General features: G+C 37.3%; 1 protein-coding gene across 2 annotated transcripts; it reads left to right on the top strand.

The window, feature by feature from the left end:
• Positions 1–9,567: 9,567 nt before the first annotated feature.
• LOC119777930 lies at positions 9,568–17,044 on the top strand. Of its 2 annotated transcripts, XM_038276941.1 has the most exons (4): positions 9,568–9,703; positions 12,369–12,465; positions 15,034–15,348; positions 16,917–17,044. In XM_038276941.1, the coding sequence occupies exons 2-4, from the start codon at positions 12,417–12,419 to the stop codon at positions 17,018–17,020; spliced, it is 468 nt and encodes a 155-aa protein (XP_038132869.1). In that variant the 5' UTR covers positions 9,568–9,703; positions 12,369–12,416; the 3' UTR covers positions 17,021–17,044. The 2 variants fall into 2 exon arrangements, with proteins under 2 accessions (XP_038132869.1, XP_038132868.1); XM_038276940.1 differs by lacking the exons at positions 9,568–9,703; positions 12,369–12,465 and adding an exon at positions 14,632–14,919.
• Positions 17,045–18,643: the final 1,599 nt, after the last annotated feature.

Below are 18,643 nucleotides of genomic sequence, written 5' to 3' on the forward strand. Positions count from 1 at the left end.
TGGTCGTCTTTTGGACAACTGTCAAGTCAGCAGTCTTCCCCATGATTGTGTAGCCTATAGAACTAGACTGAAAGACCATTTAAAGGCTTTTGCAGGTGGTTTGAGTTAATTAGCTGATTAGAGTGTGGCACCAGGGGCCATCAATTTTGAACCTTTTCACAATATTCTAATTTTCTGATATGATGAATTTGAGATTTTCATTTGTTGTCATTTGTAATCATCAAAATTAAACAAAATAAACATCTGAAATATATGAGTTTGTATGTAATGTATGAATATAATATACAAGTTTCACTTTTTAAATGGAATTACTGAAATCAATCTACTTTTTCATGATATTCTAATTTTATGACCAGCACCTGTATAACGTCAACATTTCTTAGTAAAGGAACCGAGATAAGTAAATACTAATTCAGTAATATAACAATAACACTTTTTTTTTATTTCATTCTGTTACCGAATTTGAAACTGAGTACAAGATTAAAAAAAAAAACATCAGGTTTTGATATCCAACCATGATCAAAATCATCATCTAAGTCTTATTCATTCTATAAATGCTACATTAGACAGATGCAGAGGTGTCAAGTAACAAAGTACACATACTTTGTTACTGTACTTAAAGGGGGACGCTCATTTTTTTTATGTTTTATGTTATTACATCATGTTCTACTCACCCATATAAATTTTGTGTCATTTGGAGCTGTTCTGAAGATATTCAGTTAGGTTATATCCAAGTAACGTCTTCCTATGGGCAAACGACTTGAAGGATAAGCCCTCCATCCCTAGCATTGCATGCAGCAACTCTGACACATCTTTACCCATGGGCCCAGGTTTGCATAGGGACCATAGGGACATGTCCCTACCAAACTTTTTGACCGACCCACTTGTCCATACCAACAATTAGATGTGAATAACATGTTTATAATTTACAATACAGCTTTGATGCAGCAGTAGAGGGGCTGGAGAATATTGACAGACGAAAACATTTTTGTTCATGTGGAGGTTCCTCAATCTCCTCCTCAGTGTTAGTATTTATTTATTTATTTATTTATTTATTTATTTATTTATTTATTTATTTATTTATTTAAAGGTCTTCACACAATAAATTTATCATTTCACTTTTGTGTGGGGGTTTTTGGCATTAGGTTGTTTACTATTATGGGTGCACACATTTAGTAAACACTTTTTGTTTATTTGAATTGAATTAACTACTTTTCTTAGCTGAGTTTGAAGGACTGGCTGAGTGGAGAGGACTGGTTGAAAGGCAAACCATGAAGTGGGACGTACCATCAGGCTGCTGGAAGCAGGGGACTGGATGTTAGAATCTGCTTCTCTCTCTCCACTTATAAAAATAACTGTTAAAACATTTTGGTGTTATGTTGTTTTCTTTTGATAGTTGTGTTGTAGTCAAAAGGTGTTATTTTGAATTTGTTATTTATGTTTATGCATTGTTTTTCTTTGTCTCATCTCCCACCCCTCCTCGTTTGTATAGGCTAGCCTTTGTGTATAAATTTCCTTGTGTGTTCATTGTGTGAGGTCAGTTTTTTGGTTTTGTTACCCTGAATTTGATGTAAGTCCTTTGTGAAGAATTTTTTGGGAATAAATAGTACTTTTTTATATGCCTTTGTCCTTGTGCCTTACTGGACGGACCTCCACAGTTCATTTTATTTATTTATTTATTTTACAATTTTGGTATAATTCCTGCTCTAAGTGGGTCGCTCTATGAGCTAAAGACATGTTTTCGAGTCTTTATACTCCAGTTAACGATTAATTGATTACTAAATTTGTTGACATTTCAATAATTGATTATTCCAAAGAATTGTTTCAGCCCAAGATAAAATACATGATATTGGTTAAATTGGTTTAACTTGTAGAGTGAAATTAATATTCTAAATGTTCAGTGTCAGTTCCAGTGCTCATGTAAATACAATACATTTATTTGGTGTCCCTTGAATCTATTATTTTGCTATGTTTCATGATACAGAGAGAATATTTACAATGTAAGTGTGTTTTTTACCTCTGTACAATTGTATATCTTCAAAAAAGAAAAAACAGGATAAATCCACATATAACAGACAGATTTAGACTATATTTAGTTAAATAGGCACAGATTTACTTTCTATCTTAGTCGCTGGTAATTTCAAATGCAAACCTTTTCAAAGTGGAAAATAGTCCTAATTCCACATGCATTAAAGCCAGTGATGCTTCAAACATTGATAAACAGCATCACGTCAAGCATAAAAAACCGAGCATGCATATTTTTGCATAGGACCAATGACATCAGACCAATAGTGTCCCTACCAAAGTTGAAATCAAACCTACGCCCTTGTCTTTACCCTTCCCATGTAGCTCACCTAAAACCATTTTTGGGCTCAGGATGCAGAAAAGTCTCATTGAAATGATCAGGTTGGTTAGTGGATGCTTGGGATCCAGCTAAACTTGGTGGATGGTGTCTTGTGGTAACTGCTCTGTGCTCTGTAACCTCCCCCTAACCTTGACCAGTCCTGTGTTCTTGTCATACTTGGGAGAAGGGGAGCCCAGATGACTGGAGGCTGGTAAAGGTCAGTTGGACATGACAGTCTTGACATCCTCTGGGAATGATTCCAACTGTGCCGTTCTAAGGAGGAGGTTCTCTGCCTTGATGAAGTCAACTGCTTTACTGTGTGGCTCAGAGTTTGGATCAGCCGGCCTGTGAAGGGATCATGCGGTTCTCTGCATCAGGTCCTTCCAAATGAACAACTGACTCACATCAGGGAGTTGAGGACGAGGGACAAGAGTAACATGTCTGCAGAAGGATGATTTCTTCAGCTCAGGATCATCTGTCTCTGGATTGGATTATGGGCTGGTTGGCCAGTGATCCTCTTTGTAACACAGGTCCTTTGTGGCAACGATCGGGACAGCTCCTTCAGGGTCTTATCCATTGTGATCTCCCTGATGGCTAAGGTGACATCGTTGCTTAGAACACTGGCTAGCACTACCGAGCACAGACCTCTCCAGAGGGATTTGGTCGCTACTTTAGCGTAGCCTTCAGCTGGTAAGCGCTTAGAGTCTAGACATTAGCAGTTGTGTTGTGCCGGCAACAGGAAGTTGAAAAGGAAGTTCGTCTTTTAAAAGCTTGGCTGGAGGAATGTGTCTTCACACTTGTGTATCCCTTTGTGCATTTTATTTTACCATGAGTAATCCCCTCTATGGAGGACCAGCTCTGCCATCTTTAAAAATAAATACAGAAATAAATAAATGCTCAATAAATAAATAAGCATACAATTAATTGGCCCCCAAAATACAGTAAACAAATAAGTGTATGTAGAAATTAAGTTATTCAGTGAGACATAAATGTATATATCTCCTTTAATTAGCTTCTTTATTTATTCGCCTTTGTAATAATTACCTTATTTATTTATTGTCCATTATAATCTTCAACTTTATTTATTAATTATTTATTTTTTTAAGTATTTATTTATGTGCATGTCATAAAATGTTTATCTGTTTTATTCTTCCTTTGTATTTTTCCCCCCCATTCATTTCTTCAATGCTATTTATTTCTGCCTGTCATTTTTACATTTCTGTGAGCATTTCTGCCTCATTCTGCAGATGTCGAGGACTGTTTCTGAGAGGGTCGACTTCTGCCCAATGGTTGGTTAGCATTTTACTGCATCGCTCGAATCTGCAGGAGGGGAAGAGAGTCTGAAATCGCGTCTGAAGTCACTGGTCGTTTCTCAATTCAAAAGAACGTGAGTATGGACTCGTGTCCTCGCCAAGTATGTTCTTGAGAAAACACAGGAAAGTCTGGACTTGGGGAGAACATTATGTATTAACAGTATATCTATCATGTTAAAGGGGTTACATTAGTAAAGGCTTTGTGTTCTTCCTAACGGCAATAGGGGAAATGTAAGTTTTGTTCTCTAACTTTGTTTCATTACCTTATAGTTTTGCAGGTAAACAAAACATGTCCTTATTTAACAAGATCATAGGTCTTCATCTAATTAGTATTTATTGATCCTTGCAGTTTTTTCAGTTTGTTTTAAGCAGGGAAAAAGGAACCACTATATTAGTGTCATCTAGTCATGACACATTTTTAACAGAAGGACATGAGGACTGTTTTTCTTCCAAAAGTATATTGACAACTAAAACTAGAACTTGAACTCAGGGAAGAGTTTCATCCCTTTCTCTATCAGGCACCTTCTGAAGGTAATGAAATACAATGGGCTCAAACATAAATCAGACCCTGCAGCTGGAGCAGAGGGAATATTTTTGTCTGGTCTTACAAACTGATAAGGAATTTCAAAGGAGCTCATTGTCCTGCAGACTGCCACATTAATTCCCAATACTACCAGTAGCGAGTGAGCGAAATATCTATGATCCTGAAAACGATGTTTGCCAGTTAGATGTTTATGGAGGCTGGAATGTTTCTGTTTATTTTGTAGAGCATTGGTACCATATAGTACAGCACAGTACTGCCATGATTCACTGGATTCAGGTTCGGATTGCTCTCATTTACGGTTCCAGTTTGATACACGTAGAACTGGGGCCGCTTGCTGCTATGCCAGTAGAGGCTGGTGTGCTTCTTTCATCCTATTTAGGCGAATAACCCCAGAAGTTGGCCTGGAATATCTCCCCACAGAAGCCTAAGGGTTGATCTCTAATCCTGCAGCTTCTACTTGCAGCCTAGTTTCGCCTGTCTATTGTTAATGCAGTAATCCCAATACATTTCCATATTGTGAATTGATACCCATGGCCAAAAAGCACAACATTTGTCTCGTCTGTGTTTTGCAGAATTACAGAAAATCCTGAATAGGTTCAGTTTTGATAAATTTTTTTTTCTGAAAAAAAAATAAGATTCCTAATTTTTTAATTATTTATTCAAACTTTCTAAGAACATTTCTAAACATTATTAGCAGCATATAAACAATACAGAATGCTTGTCTTAATATTTGAAAATTATTGACAAATCAGTTTAAGATGTTCCTTTTAATCCAGCAGCTAGATCTTCTAAACCATCTTTCTCTTCCTGTTTTGTTTGGTGTCAGTCACAGTTTTAAACCTGTTACTCTTATTAAAATAAAATGAAAAAAAAAAAAACAAAAAAAAACAAAAAAAAAAACGGTGCTTATATTCTTGTCACAAAGCTATTTCCCACACTCCTGGAAACTTAACTTATCTAATATAATATGTAATAAGTTTGAAGATCAGTAAATTTTGTATCCAACAGTTTTAGTAATGAAATAGTACAATAAGCTTATCATCAGTACATATGGACAAAAATCTATATTGGTATCAGACATCTGTAGTTTGCTGCAAGAGTAGTTTATCTACATCTGAGAGAAAGTGGATAGATGATGAAGTCCATCTCCATCCTGGGATGTCTCCTCCACACATTCAGAAATAACATTACTGTTAGATAGCAGAAGTTAAAACCCAAGAACCTTTTTACATCTCTACTACTGTTGACATTAGTTTTTATTTTAAACAGCACACTTAATAAGTGTCTATATCTCTGCTAATGTATATGCAATTTTTTATAGTCTTATTACTTTGATGTTTTTCATGCAGATATGCACAAGCAAGGTTTTTTTAAATGACCCTGCTGAGTTGCAACCTTGCTTGTAGCCTGTGTTGTTACTTTTAATGACTGCATTTTTAAAGTTGCCTTTACCATACAGTACTTATCTCTCTTTATTTTTATTATGTTCTCACCTTTCTGTTGATCTGCATGCATGCATTTTTGCTTTGCTTCTGGTAAACCTGAATTTCCACACTCACAGACAGTGCTGGATGCGTACTCTATTCTGTCACCACTGGAGGGCACTCAAGATATACAAAAGATGAAGCCAAAAAAAAAAAAAAACATAGCTGTTAATTCCTTTGCAGAGCACAAGAAGCCAGTACTCACTATCCAGTTAGGGTAAAAAAAAAAGCACAACAAGAATACATTAAATCAGATTTTTCATTCTCTTACCACCTTTTCTTAAGCCCTCGCTTTTATTTACTTTTCCAATGAGTCAATGCAGTAGCCAACCAGTTAAGAAGTGATTATTTGCTATTTCCTGAGTTTCAAACTGAATCACATTTCTGGGATTGTCAGACACCTATAAACAAGGTGATCCCCATGCCAAGCACTCTTTAGGATGTGGATCATGCACCCACTCATTAATTGCCGCCTTGGAAGTTTTTTCATCATGTTTTTTATTCTCTTCAATTTTAGTATCAATCTATTATTTGAAATAATTGTCTTTTCATCACACGCACTGGCAATCCAACTAGGCTTTGAGGAACACTGTAATTTTGCCAGTCAACCTTGTTTTGGATTTTTCTTTCAAAGAAATGTACGTTTTTACTTCGGCATCTCCTGTAATTGGATATAAAAGGGTTACTAACCTCAGATGTCTCCAACCATTTCACGCTGTGAGGAAATATCAGACAGGATGAGTCACTGCAATCAGATGCATGCAACCTCCTGACATCCATTCAGCAGTGTGAGGACTTTATTAGGGTGGTTAATACATAAAGGCTGTGTTTATGTCTGTATGTTGCTGTGGTTTGGGAATCATCTTTAGCCTTTAAGGGTATCGATTTTGTGGTAGTTTTTACATTGGAAAGTGGCTTTAACTCAACTTTTATGACTATTACAATGTTATTTGATATGCAATAGTCTTTTAAGCCCAGCGTCAGTTGTTGTCACATTATTGTCAGAGCACAAAGATAATGATATAACCTAAATTTTATTTTATCGGAATCACCATGAGCACTACATTTGCTTAAGAATTAGAAGTTTCGGGAAAAAAAACAAACAGATTTATAGCATATTTTTCCAATGTTTTATTTGGTTTGAGGATATTGATTTCCATTCTACACATCTTATACTGCAGCATATTTATTTTAGTTTCCCAGTTTGAGGCATTACTTAGAGATGCTAAACTTACATACTTCAAATTAGAACTAAAGCTACAGATTTTTATGCAGATAATATGGAGTAGAGACAATCACCATATAACATTCCATAAACACATTTTCCCAATGCTATATGCTTTTATATTTTGTATTTTTGACCTAAGAATAACATTTATACACTGGGTAAACAGTGCACTGTTGTTTTTTATAAAACCAAAAGGACAAAATATGGCCTAGATATGGAAATAGCCGATGGGGTAACTTGACGAAACTCGGCTGTGAAAATGGCAGCATAATTGGATTTCTGCTATAAACTAAGAAAGGAGTAAAAATCAGAGGCAGAACAATGAAAGCGCTCATTTGGATTCCGATCAGGAGTATTAAAAGAATGTTAATAATGTTGTCTGGACACATAAGGAATCAGAGCAATTTATTCATGAGACACAACAACTGTAGGATTGATGTGACTGAGCAGCCAAAGCCTTGGAAGCCCTGATTAGCATGTTGTATTTTTTAATAGTTTTTAGTGCTATTTAAGATGTAATTAGTATTTCGTGCTGAAAATTTTATATTTTGCTTGAAACGAAATTGTTTTTATTCATATTTATTTTTCTCATGCTAATGTAAACAAACAGCATGCGGTCCCCCATGGTATTATTATTATTTACAGCACTCTCATAAACTTTGTCCTTCATTAAAACAATGTCTGTTGTTGTTTACTAAGACTATAAATTTTAATGCACTTTCCTTCCAAGGTTACCATGTGGTCAAGCATTTAAAAAAAAAAAAAACATGACAAGAGTAATTCACTCTGTCCTGGCTCAGTAACAGGCTTTAAAATGTTAACTTTTTCATGCCGTTACTTATTCCATATACGGTACACAATTAAAACTGGGGCACCATCGTCGCTGACGAAGGTACTTCATGAAAACCAGAAAACTGGCATTTCAAAAAAGGTAGGGATTGACAACAGTCTAACTATCATACAGAAATTGAGGCAAATCACAGTTAAATAGCTAATCAGCAGCATAACATATTATTATAGAGCATAAAAAATGGTAAGCCAGTAGGCATTAGTGTTTTGTTGTGTTAAATATGAATACGAAAGATTGCTAATATATATTTATTATGTATTATTCGGGTGGCTGTACAGTATATTTGTAAAAACACTGAAATGTACAGTATTTTTTTATTTTTATTTTTATTTTTTAACTCTATCACTTATTTTTTTTTTTTTTTTTTACACACTTTTATGGTCCACATTGTGTGACCACTTTCACTGTAATGCTGTAATGCCACAATTTCCCCATTTTGGGTCAATAAAGGGATTTTCTATTCTAATGTTCTTTAAAAATTTTACATCAGGAAAAACGGACAGGTTTATTTGAGGAAGATGTCTCTTTCTTGCTTTCTCCAGATAAATAATATCATATGAGCAAATAAAATAGGTGAATTGTAAAAGAATTTCAGAATCAAGCCCTTAAAGAGCCTATATTTGAAGGTATCTTTTGTGCATTTGGTTTTTACTAGATGTCATGACACACTCGACTCCACTTCTCTCTTTCTCTTCTAGAGGTCTCGTGGTTTTGGAGATGGTTACATAATGTAGTATTTATCCTGACATTTCCCAATTGCCTACACAGCAAACTGACAGCTCAGGGTGACTGTTAGAAAAACTGTTATTTTTACAGTAATAATGTTTATTAAATCAGCAGTTCATAGAGTGATAGTTTGAAGCATTCCTCCTTTTAGACTTAGATTCCATCGCAGCGCATGTGTTTAACTAACCCAGGTTACCTAAACACAGAGCAGCATACCAGACACTCCCCATAGGAAAGCAAAATCCAAGAAGAGATCTCATTGTTGTTTCTTTCATTTCTCCTAGACACAAATTAGCTATTTTTGATACTAAGGTGAGACCAAAGGTTTTTTCTCCTGCTTCTCAAATTCAACTCAGGAGAAACAATCACACATAATCTCATGTTTGATCAAAACAAGAGATCTCTATATGATCTGAAATATGTCTAATTTCAGCCTCCTAAACATGAGACCATGAGATCAAAGAAAGAGCTCAAAGAAAACTCAGCTAACTCCCAAGATCTCATTATTCTTCTCAAATATGTCTCAGTTTTCTCATAGTGACCTCAGAATAAACAACCAGTGTGTCTTACTCTGATCAAAAGAAGAGATCTCTAAATGATATTAAATAAGTCTCATTTAAGTCTTCCGAAAATGGATAAGAGAAGCTCCATGAAATCTCATAGAGTTACTTGCATGAGTATTTTGATTTTACTGGACATACTACATTTCAAATTCTGCATTGTAATTATTGTATTATATTACTGTAAGTTCCTTACCTTGTAACTTACAAGAAAACAAGAAAGAAAATAATGCACTTTTAAATTCCAAGTTTTCCAATTTATTAATAAAAGTCAACATAACTAGACAACCAACCGTTTCAGTATTATGTTTAGAGATTATTGCAAATTCATTAAGGATGCATGTCATTACTGTACAGAAATCATACAGAAAAAAGAAAAAAAAATGTGGTTAAGAAACATGAATCCTCAGTGCACATACAGTGAGAATGAACTATATTTCAAATAATTTGTAAGTAAGGTAGTAATAATGGAAATAAAATATTCACTGGGCCAAAGACGAGAGCGGGCTGGGTCGGACGTCTAGAGCAGCTGACTGGAGGTTTGAATTTCAAACTGACACTTTGAGCGGGACAGTCTAGTCGGGACCAATTAGGTCTGCAGTCTCTGAAGTGGCACCTGTTGACATTGTGCAGTGGAAGTTGTCTGGAGTGAAGGTAAGTTTTGAACTTCTTACATATAAGTTAGTTTTGTAACCGTCGACAGCATTATACATTGATATGCTTGATAAAAATGCACGGATATCAGTAGTCAATTTATTTTAATTTTGGGCGGTGAATTTTGAACGACCATGCAGTCTCGAATCAAGCTAGCTACTAACATTACAAGTAGCATGGTTTCCTTTGATTTTTAGCACACTTGGAAGTTGGTATCAATGTTGTGTTTGTGAAAATGTCCATATAAATTAACCTTTTAAGTAAGAGCGCCCACTGTACAAAGGGCTGCGTGAGATGCGTGCTGCATAGACATAGGAAGCTAGTAAGCTAACATGTAGCATACCAAAATGATGCTAACCACACAAACAAGGTGTCATGTGAAAGTAGAGACTCTGCTGCGTCACCAGATTTCTGTCTTTTTGTCACGCACTCCCGCCACGCCATGTATTTCATTTTTCACACTGAGAAAAATATACATTTCTCTGTTCTGTATAAAAGCTTGTGACCATGGTGAAGTTAGTTTCAGGTTGGATATTCGATACTGCTGAATCTACTGTACGCGACTACAGTACAGGTGCTGGTCATAAAATTAGAATATCATGAAAAAGTAGATTGATTTCAGTAATTCCATTTAAAAAGTGAAACTTGTATATTATATTCATACATTACATACAAACTCATATATTTCAGATGTTTATTTTGTTTAATTTTGATGATTACAAATGACAACAAATGAAAATCTCAAATTCATCATATCAGAAAATTAGAATATTGTGAAAAGGTTCAAAATTGATGGCCCCTGGTGCCACACTCTAATCAGCTAATTAACTCAAACCACCTGCAAAAGCCTTTAAATGGTCTTTCAGTCTAGTTCTATAGGCTACACAATCATGGGGAAGACTGCTGACTTGACAGTTGTCCAAAAGACGACCATCGACACCTTGCACAAGGAGGGCAAGACACAAAAGGTCATCGCTAAAGAGGCTGGCTGTTCACAGAGCTCAGTGTCCAAGCACATTAATAGAGAGGCGAAGGGAAGGAAAAGATGTGGTCGAAAAAAGTGTACAAGCAAGAGAGATAACCGCACCCTGGAGAGGATTGTGAAACAAAACCCATTCAAAAATGTGGGGGAGATTCACAAAGAGTGGACTGCAGCTGGAGTGAGTGCTTCAAGAACCACCACACACAGACGTATGAAAGACATGGGTTTCTGCTGTCGCATTCCTTGTGTCAAGCCACTCTTGAACCACAGACAGCGTCAGAAGCGTCTTGCCTGGGCTAAAGAGAAACAGGACTGGACTGCTGGTGAGTGGTCCAAAGTCATGTTCTCTGATGAAAGTAAATTTTGCATTTCCTTTGGAAATCAAAGTCCCAGAGTCTGGAGGAAAAGAAGAGAGGCACTTCATCCACGTTGCTTGAAGTCCAGTGTAAAGTTTCCACAGTCAGTGATGGTTTGGGGTGCCATGTCATCTGCTGGTGTTGGTCCATTGTGTTTTCTGAGGTCCAGGGTCAACGCAGCCACATACCAGGAAGTTTTAGAGCACTTCATGCTTCCTGCAGCTGACCAACTTTTTGGAGATGCAGATTTCATTTTCCAACAGGACTTGGCACCTGCACACAGTGCCAAAGCTACCAGTACCTGGTTGAAGGACCATGGTATCCCTGTTCTTAATTGGCCAGCAAACTCTCCTGACCTTAACCCCATAGAAAATCTATGGGGTATTGTGAAGAAGAAGATGCAATACACCAGACCCAACAATTCAGAAGAGCTAAAAGCCACTATTAGAGCAACCTGGGCTATCATAACACCTGAGCAGTGCCACAGACTGATCGACTCCATGCCACGCCGCATTGCTGCAGTAATACAGGCCAAAGGAGGCCCAACTAAATACTGAGTGCTGTACATGCTCATACTTTTCATGTTCTTACTTTTCAGTTGGCCAACATTTCTATAAATCCTTTGTTTTTATTGGTCTTCAGTAATATTCTAATTTTCTGATATGATGAATTTGAGATTTTCATTTGTTGTCATTTGTAATCATCAAAATTAAACAAAATAAACATCTGAAATATATGAGTTTGTATGTAATGTATGAATATAATATACAAGTTTCACTTTTTAAATGGAATTACTGAAATCAATCTACTTTTTCATGATATTCTAATTTTATGACCAGCACCTGTATGTCTGACTAACCACCCTGAAACTAACTTCACCATGGTCATTAACAGCGGTGACGGTAAGAAAGCCGGTGAATCAGATCAATAAGACGTCAGTTTATGATTGGTTCACAGCGGTTACGTTCAACAGCACAAGACATCTAGAAGTAGAGTCTTTTATTGATGAGTAAAGACAGTTTAGTTATTTGAAGAAACATGATCTGAAGAAGACATGTTTAGTTTAATAAGTCCAATATGGACTGACTATATATATGTATAAATGTATGTATATGTAGTGTTTGAGTGTGTGTAATTTTCACTGTTCTCTGCACTTTGCATGAAATCATAGTCATATCGATATTGAGATATTTGGGTTCAATATCCAGATGCGATCATTTGGCCATGAAGCCTAGAGGGTTTGGTTTGTCTTGGATTTCTTATCTTGTATGTGATATATGAAAGTATTAGATTGCTAACGTCATGCTTTTTAAACTGCCATTTACAGAATGACATCTGGATCCAACTCAAAAAGACAGAGGTTATCTTCAACAAAATGAAAGATCATGTACAGCTGGGAACTGAAGAGGAAGAGGAGACAGCTGGTGAGTTATTGTTAATTTATTTACTGTTATTTTTTACTTTTAACTTATCAATTGGTAATTAAAGGAAAGTATAAGTAGAATAGCAGATTTTTAAAGATCCCCTACATGCTAAACTGTATACAGTATAAACTACTTTAATAATAATTTAGGTCAAATTGACAATCAATTAATATATATATTTAATATATAATAATATAAATTTAGCTGCTAGACTCAAGATGTGTCTTAATTCACTGTCAAGCAGCGGCGGCACCAGAAAATTATTATTGGGGGGGCAATGGCCACAACAAATACCAACAAATAAATAATACCAACAAATAAATAATACCCTAACCCTAACCCTAGATTTACTGTTCCCGGGCTAATACACTACATATTGTGAAATGCACATTACTAAATGTTTATCATATAACAAACACAAGCACATTTAACTACTTGTATTTAATGAATCAACAAATGCCAAACAAGGTTAAAAAAACAATACAAATCATAGCCACCACAGAGAACATTTGTGGTTTCACTAGAGCAGAGGTCTTCAACAGGGGGTCCGTGACCCCTAGGGTGTCCGCGGAGGTACTGCATGGGGGTCGCGAAACTTGGTTGATTCTTTTTATATTCCCTCCTGAATTGAAATGTCTTTAAATCCACATTAACATGAATTGAAGACTGTAGTAAACAGATAAATGGAGGCAGAAGATGTCTTTCAGTCATCAATGCACACATTCAGCGACACACAGGAGCTCTTTCAAGCTGGACACCGTTTCATTTACAACACCTGTCCCATCAACCAGGAATCAGAAATACTTTAATAATCCTAGGGAAGGATTACTTTAGTTACATTACTCCATCTGTAATAGAGTGACTATAGGACCGGTTGATATAACACAATTTCATACAATATATATATTTAGGGGGTCCCCGCTCCATCTTGTCATCAGTTTGGGGGTCCTTGGCCTGGAAAACGTTGAAGAACCCTGCACTAGAGTGTAACTGTGAGAATTGTAGCACAGTGTATAGTTACAGTATACTCGTGTATAGTGTAATACAGTATACTCTTACCACTGTCTCTTAACACACTAAATCTTTTTTCTCTCTCCTTCTGTTCTCCTCTCCTTCACTCCACACCTCTCTTCCTCTCCTCTTCCCCTCTCTTCTTCTCTCAGTGTACAGTATGTGCATTGGAAACAAGCTGGCTGCTCATCTCAGAGGGCTAACCATAAATAAATCTGAAATCTTTAAGTTTCAAAAAGTTATGTAAATGAAAACTCAATATAAAAGCTGGATTTATATCGATATTATAGGACATATCTTGTGTTCTTTTGAAATGTACTGTTGTGAAATATGACATGTTAACTGTGACATGGTTTTTGGTTTATTTTAGGTCACTTTGCATTTGTCACTTTTGAGGATGGCTACACTGCCAAAATCTTTAAAACATGTGACATTCTGGATGCGAATGACAGCTCCATTGGACAGTTGGATGTCTTGAGGCCAGGAGAAAGGGTCCTAGCCAGATGGAGTGATGGGAGATTTTACAGCGCCACTGTGAATTATATTGGGCCAAATACAGGCATGCAAAAAAAACTCAAAAAGGACATAAGAAAGAATATCCCTGCAGATGTATATTATCGCCAGCACTCCTCCCCCAAGTTGACTGATGTCCACTCTTCAACAAATGTCAGCGCCCACTTTTTGCCATCGCCTCCTGTCCAGGGGCCTTCTTCCCAAGGCCATGCTCTGCCATCGCCTCCTTCCCAAGGCCACACTCTGCCATCGCCTCCTTCCCAAGGCCACACTCTGCCTTCGCCTCCTTCCCAAGGCCACGCTCTGCCATCGCCTCCTTCCCAAGGCCACGCTCTGCCTTCGCCTCCTTCCCAAGGCCACGCTCTGCCTTCGCCTCCTTCCCAAGGCCACGCTCTGCCTTCGCCTTCTTCCCAAGGCCACGCTCTGCCTTCGCCTCCTTCCCAAGGCCACGCTCTGCCTTCGCCTCCTTCCCAAGGCCACGCTCGCTTCGCCTCTTCCAAGGCCACGCTCTGCCTTCGCCTTCTTCCCAAGGCCACACTCTGCCATCGCCTCCTTCCCAAGGCCACGCTCTGCCTTCGCCTCCTTCCCAAGGCCACGCTCTGCCTTCGCCTCCTTCCCAAGGCCACGCTCTGCCAGTGCAATGTGAGTCGCAGGCACACAGTTCAACCAATATTCTGATTCCTTCCACAACCAAGATGATGCTAGTTCAGACTTCTCGCCCTGAGACAGATGAAAATCTGAGCACAAGTTCATCTTCTTGTGCAAGCACCCTGATAGTTGACAGAAGCCCTCAAAGTGAATATGGAGAACCCATTGAGGATGTAGCACAGAGTGACAGAAGGTCCTGGCAGCCATGTCAGAGGTGTGGTCCAGAGTTGAGAAAACTTGAAAAAGAGAAGAAGAGGATGGAGGACATTCTCTGCAGCATAAGTAAGTCTATAATGTTAACTCTATTGTGGTTAATAGTACCTTTTGATAACCAAGGGTGTATACTGTCATTAAGAGCTGTACATCAACACTTCTTTTATCCTTTTTGTTTTTCAGAGCCAGAAGACATCAGAGTGGCTCGAGGATTTCTTAAAAATGTTGCTCTGTACCAGGAGAGCCCTGCAGCCTTGATCCACCCGTCACAGAAGGCTCTTCAGGAGCTCTTTCCCAATAGTGGCCTGTTCCTGTCATCCTTCAAGCTTGCCTCCATAATGCACCAATGTGACCATGACAGCCTTCGACTTTTCCATCTCCTTTATGAACACTTCTTCACCGCAGAGGAGTGCACCAATGCAGTGGCTTTCGGACGACATGGCAAGATACCAGAGGGGAAGCAGCTGCTTGACCAAAGCAAAGTTGATGGAATTCTGAGTGAGTAGTTTTTCTGGTGTAATGACTGCAATGTTCTAGCTACTTTCTAGTATTTTGCCTGCTTGATTTGTTGTACACTAGTTACTTGATTGTTGTTGTTTTTTTTTGAGTAAATATATTTTTAATATGATTACATTATGAAAGTCTACAGTGGCCGACAAGGGTCAAACGGACAGCAACGGCCCAATACGTCTCAGTTTGAGAAAACAGCTTCAAGTACAGAAACAATGCAAATGCATGTTGGTTTTAAAAACTTTGACCTTTTACATGGTTTTGAAAAAGAAGTGAACTTGGTGTTAGGCAAAAGTAATTAAATTTGCATGATGCTTCTCAAAAGAAGCATTTGAAACGACTGAGTTTAAAATCAGAATAAAATTCAGTCAATGCTGAAGCTGTCTGTTTCCATTTTTCTCATTGAAAAACAATACAAATGGCATTTAGATAATGTTATGCATAAAAAATGAAGTGAAACAATAAAATTCAGTTATAGTAATCAACTGCTTATTGTGATCATATTGACTCCAGACCAACGTGATCACTATAAGCGGTTTCCACTGTACAGCAGGAACGGTAATATGACTTTTACTTGATTTTATATATATGTTTATATATGTTTCCATGTAGATTAGCCTGCTTGATATAGGTATGGGAGACTGTGATAAGAGGGCTTTTTAATGTATTATTAAAACAGGTGTTTTATATCAAGCAGGCTAATCTACATGCAAACATGTATATACATATATAGATATAAAATCAAGTAAAAGTCACATTACCGTTCCTGCTGTATTTTCATACACTGTTGTGATTTAGTCAGCTGTTCTGTCTCTCTCCATCCCGTGTGTCTCTCTATTGAGCTGTTACGCTGAGGGCTCCCCCTGCAGGTTTGGAGCATGCAGCGTTTTTCGTTTGCAGATCTTTTCTCGGTTTACAGATCGTTTCTCCATTTGCAGTGCGTTTGATGATGATGCATTTTTGATGATGCGTGTTTTCATTTGCAACACGTTCCTCGTTTTGTACCTCGTTTAGACTTGTTTGATTTTGTGATTTTGCATCGTTTCTGTACTTGAAGCTGTTTTCTCAAACTGAGACGTATTGGGCCGTTGCTGTCCGTTTGACCCTTGTCGGCCACCGTAAAAGTCAAATAAGAAATTGAATGATACTGAATGTAGCTCCTGGTGTGTTGAGAGATGCACAGGAAGGCTAAGATGGATATAAACAGTCCTTTATTTTAACCCTTTGATACACTGGCACTGCAAACCCATTCTAATGCACAAGATGGATCAAAAATTACCTGTACTTGTGTCATGCATAGCTGAGTGTTTCTTTGCCATATCTTTTAAAATCAATTTATTTCATCATTTAATATTCCTAATATTAAATGTTTTCTTTGCCACTAGTCATTATTTCCTCTTATGTTAATAATCAAAAACATTATACACTTAGATGGAACCATTGCTATATAGAAATGTCATTTTACAGATAGTTGAATGAACATAATAATGTATTAAAATATGCGAGGAAAATATCAAACTAATTTAAGTCTCTTTTCTCCGGGTTTTTTTTTGCAGCCTATGTGAGGCGGTGCGCAACGATGGAGAACTGGAAACCAGTAGAGGAGGCCAAGCTTAAAAAGGCCCTCATAAATAAATGCCGTCACAGGTCAGTACAGTGACTGGCTTTACAGGCATAATGTTTACAACAGCCCCTTGTTCACCTCTTGTTCAGCAGTTGTGAATTTTTTCACCGTTTATTGACATGTTGTTACACCAGTGGTTCTCAATTGGGATAATGTGATTGCTGTCACTTTTACAATGTATGGCCTGGTTCACTCTTGTAAAATGGTATGCACACTGGTATGCGTGTTGAATTAATGCAAAATAAATGAGGCTAAAGTTCATTCACAGTTGTTTCTTATTTCTTCCATTTTAATCTCAATTTTCTCTTACCTTAGTCTCAAAGTCATTCTGACATTATCTCAGTTTTTCTCCTAAGGGGAGGGGTTTAGGAGCAATAATTCAGATTGAGGTGATCTCAAGAAGAGAAGCAATTGAGCTCCGTCTTACAACTCTTTAGTGCTCCTCCTGGCTTTTTAGGAGCAATAAGTAAGACATGAATGAGATCATAAAGATGGAATCCTGAGATCTCCTATGATCTGTTTTTCTCCAAGGTGTGATTTAGGAGCAATAATTCAGATTGAGGTGATCTCAAGAAGACAGGCAATTGAGATTATTTTAACTCTTTAGTGCTCCAACCGGCTTTTTAGGAGCAATAAGCAAGACATGAATGAAATAAAAAAGATGCAATGATGAGATCTTATCTATGACTATCATTTCTCCTACAAGTCTCAAAAAGTCATTCTCACAATATCTCAATTTTGCTCCTAAGGGGGGGGTTTAGGAGCAATAATTCAGATTGAGGTGATCTCAAAAAGATACACAATTCAGATTGAAGAAATCTCATAAAGATATTCAATTGAGATCTCCGTACTGTCTTGAGAGATCAAGAAAAGACTATCCTGAGCAAAAAAGTTTTCCTCTGGGTCATTACCCATTATGTTATGTCATGTTAGGTTACATAAATATATTTCACTTTTAAATAAAAACAAATATCTACTTTCTTTGTTCAGATTTGCTTTAATTGTACAACAAAAATAATTTCTTAATTTCAACCTTCCTTGTAGCATGAAACAAAAATAAATGTTAGGAACAGAGGTGACTGAGGTAAAATATGGTTACCAAGGGGTGCAAAAACGCAAATGCATGAATTCACAGCAAATTTAAAAAAAAGTTGGCAAACTATTAAACTAGACTAGCAAATAAATAAAGACTAACACACATAACACTTGCAAATTAAACAGGCTGCAGTCACAGTAAAAAGAGAGCAGCAAAGCAGCTGCAAACACAGATTTCAATGCAAACTAGAACTGCTCCAAACCACTATACACAATAATGGACTTATATGGTACCAGGCAATAGATGCTACTATAGTGTCCGTAGAAAAGATCCACTTTTGAATGATAAAAAGAAATGCTTTCAGGTGGATATTTAGAAGAAAGAGGGAAGAAGTTTTCCAATAATTTTTTTTTTTTACATTTCATCTCTGAGCATCCAGTTCATGCCTTTTAGGGATGGGAATCGAAAACCGGTTCCTGTTCAGAACCGGTTCCGTATTTTCCGATTCCATGGCATCATTTGGCAGCTCGCTGAACGATTCTTTTTTCGATTCCCGCAGCACCAGAGCCTAAAGCGCCGGCTCTGGGGAGCACGACTTACGTCACGTTTTTTACGTAAGTTAC

This window comes from Cyprinodon tularosa, unplaced genomic scaffold, assembly GCF_016077235.1.
Source record: "Cyprinodon tularosa strain WSP-4 unplaced genomic scaffold, ASM1607723v1 ctg129, whole genome shotgun sequence".
Taxonomy (NCBI): Eukaryota; Metazoa; Chordata; class Actinopteri; order Cyprinodontiformes; family Cyprinodontidae; genus Cyprinodon; species Cyprinodon tularosa.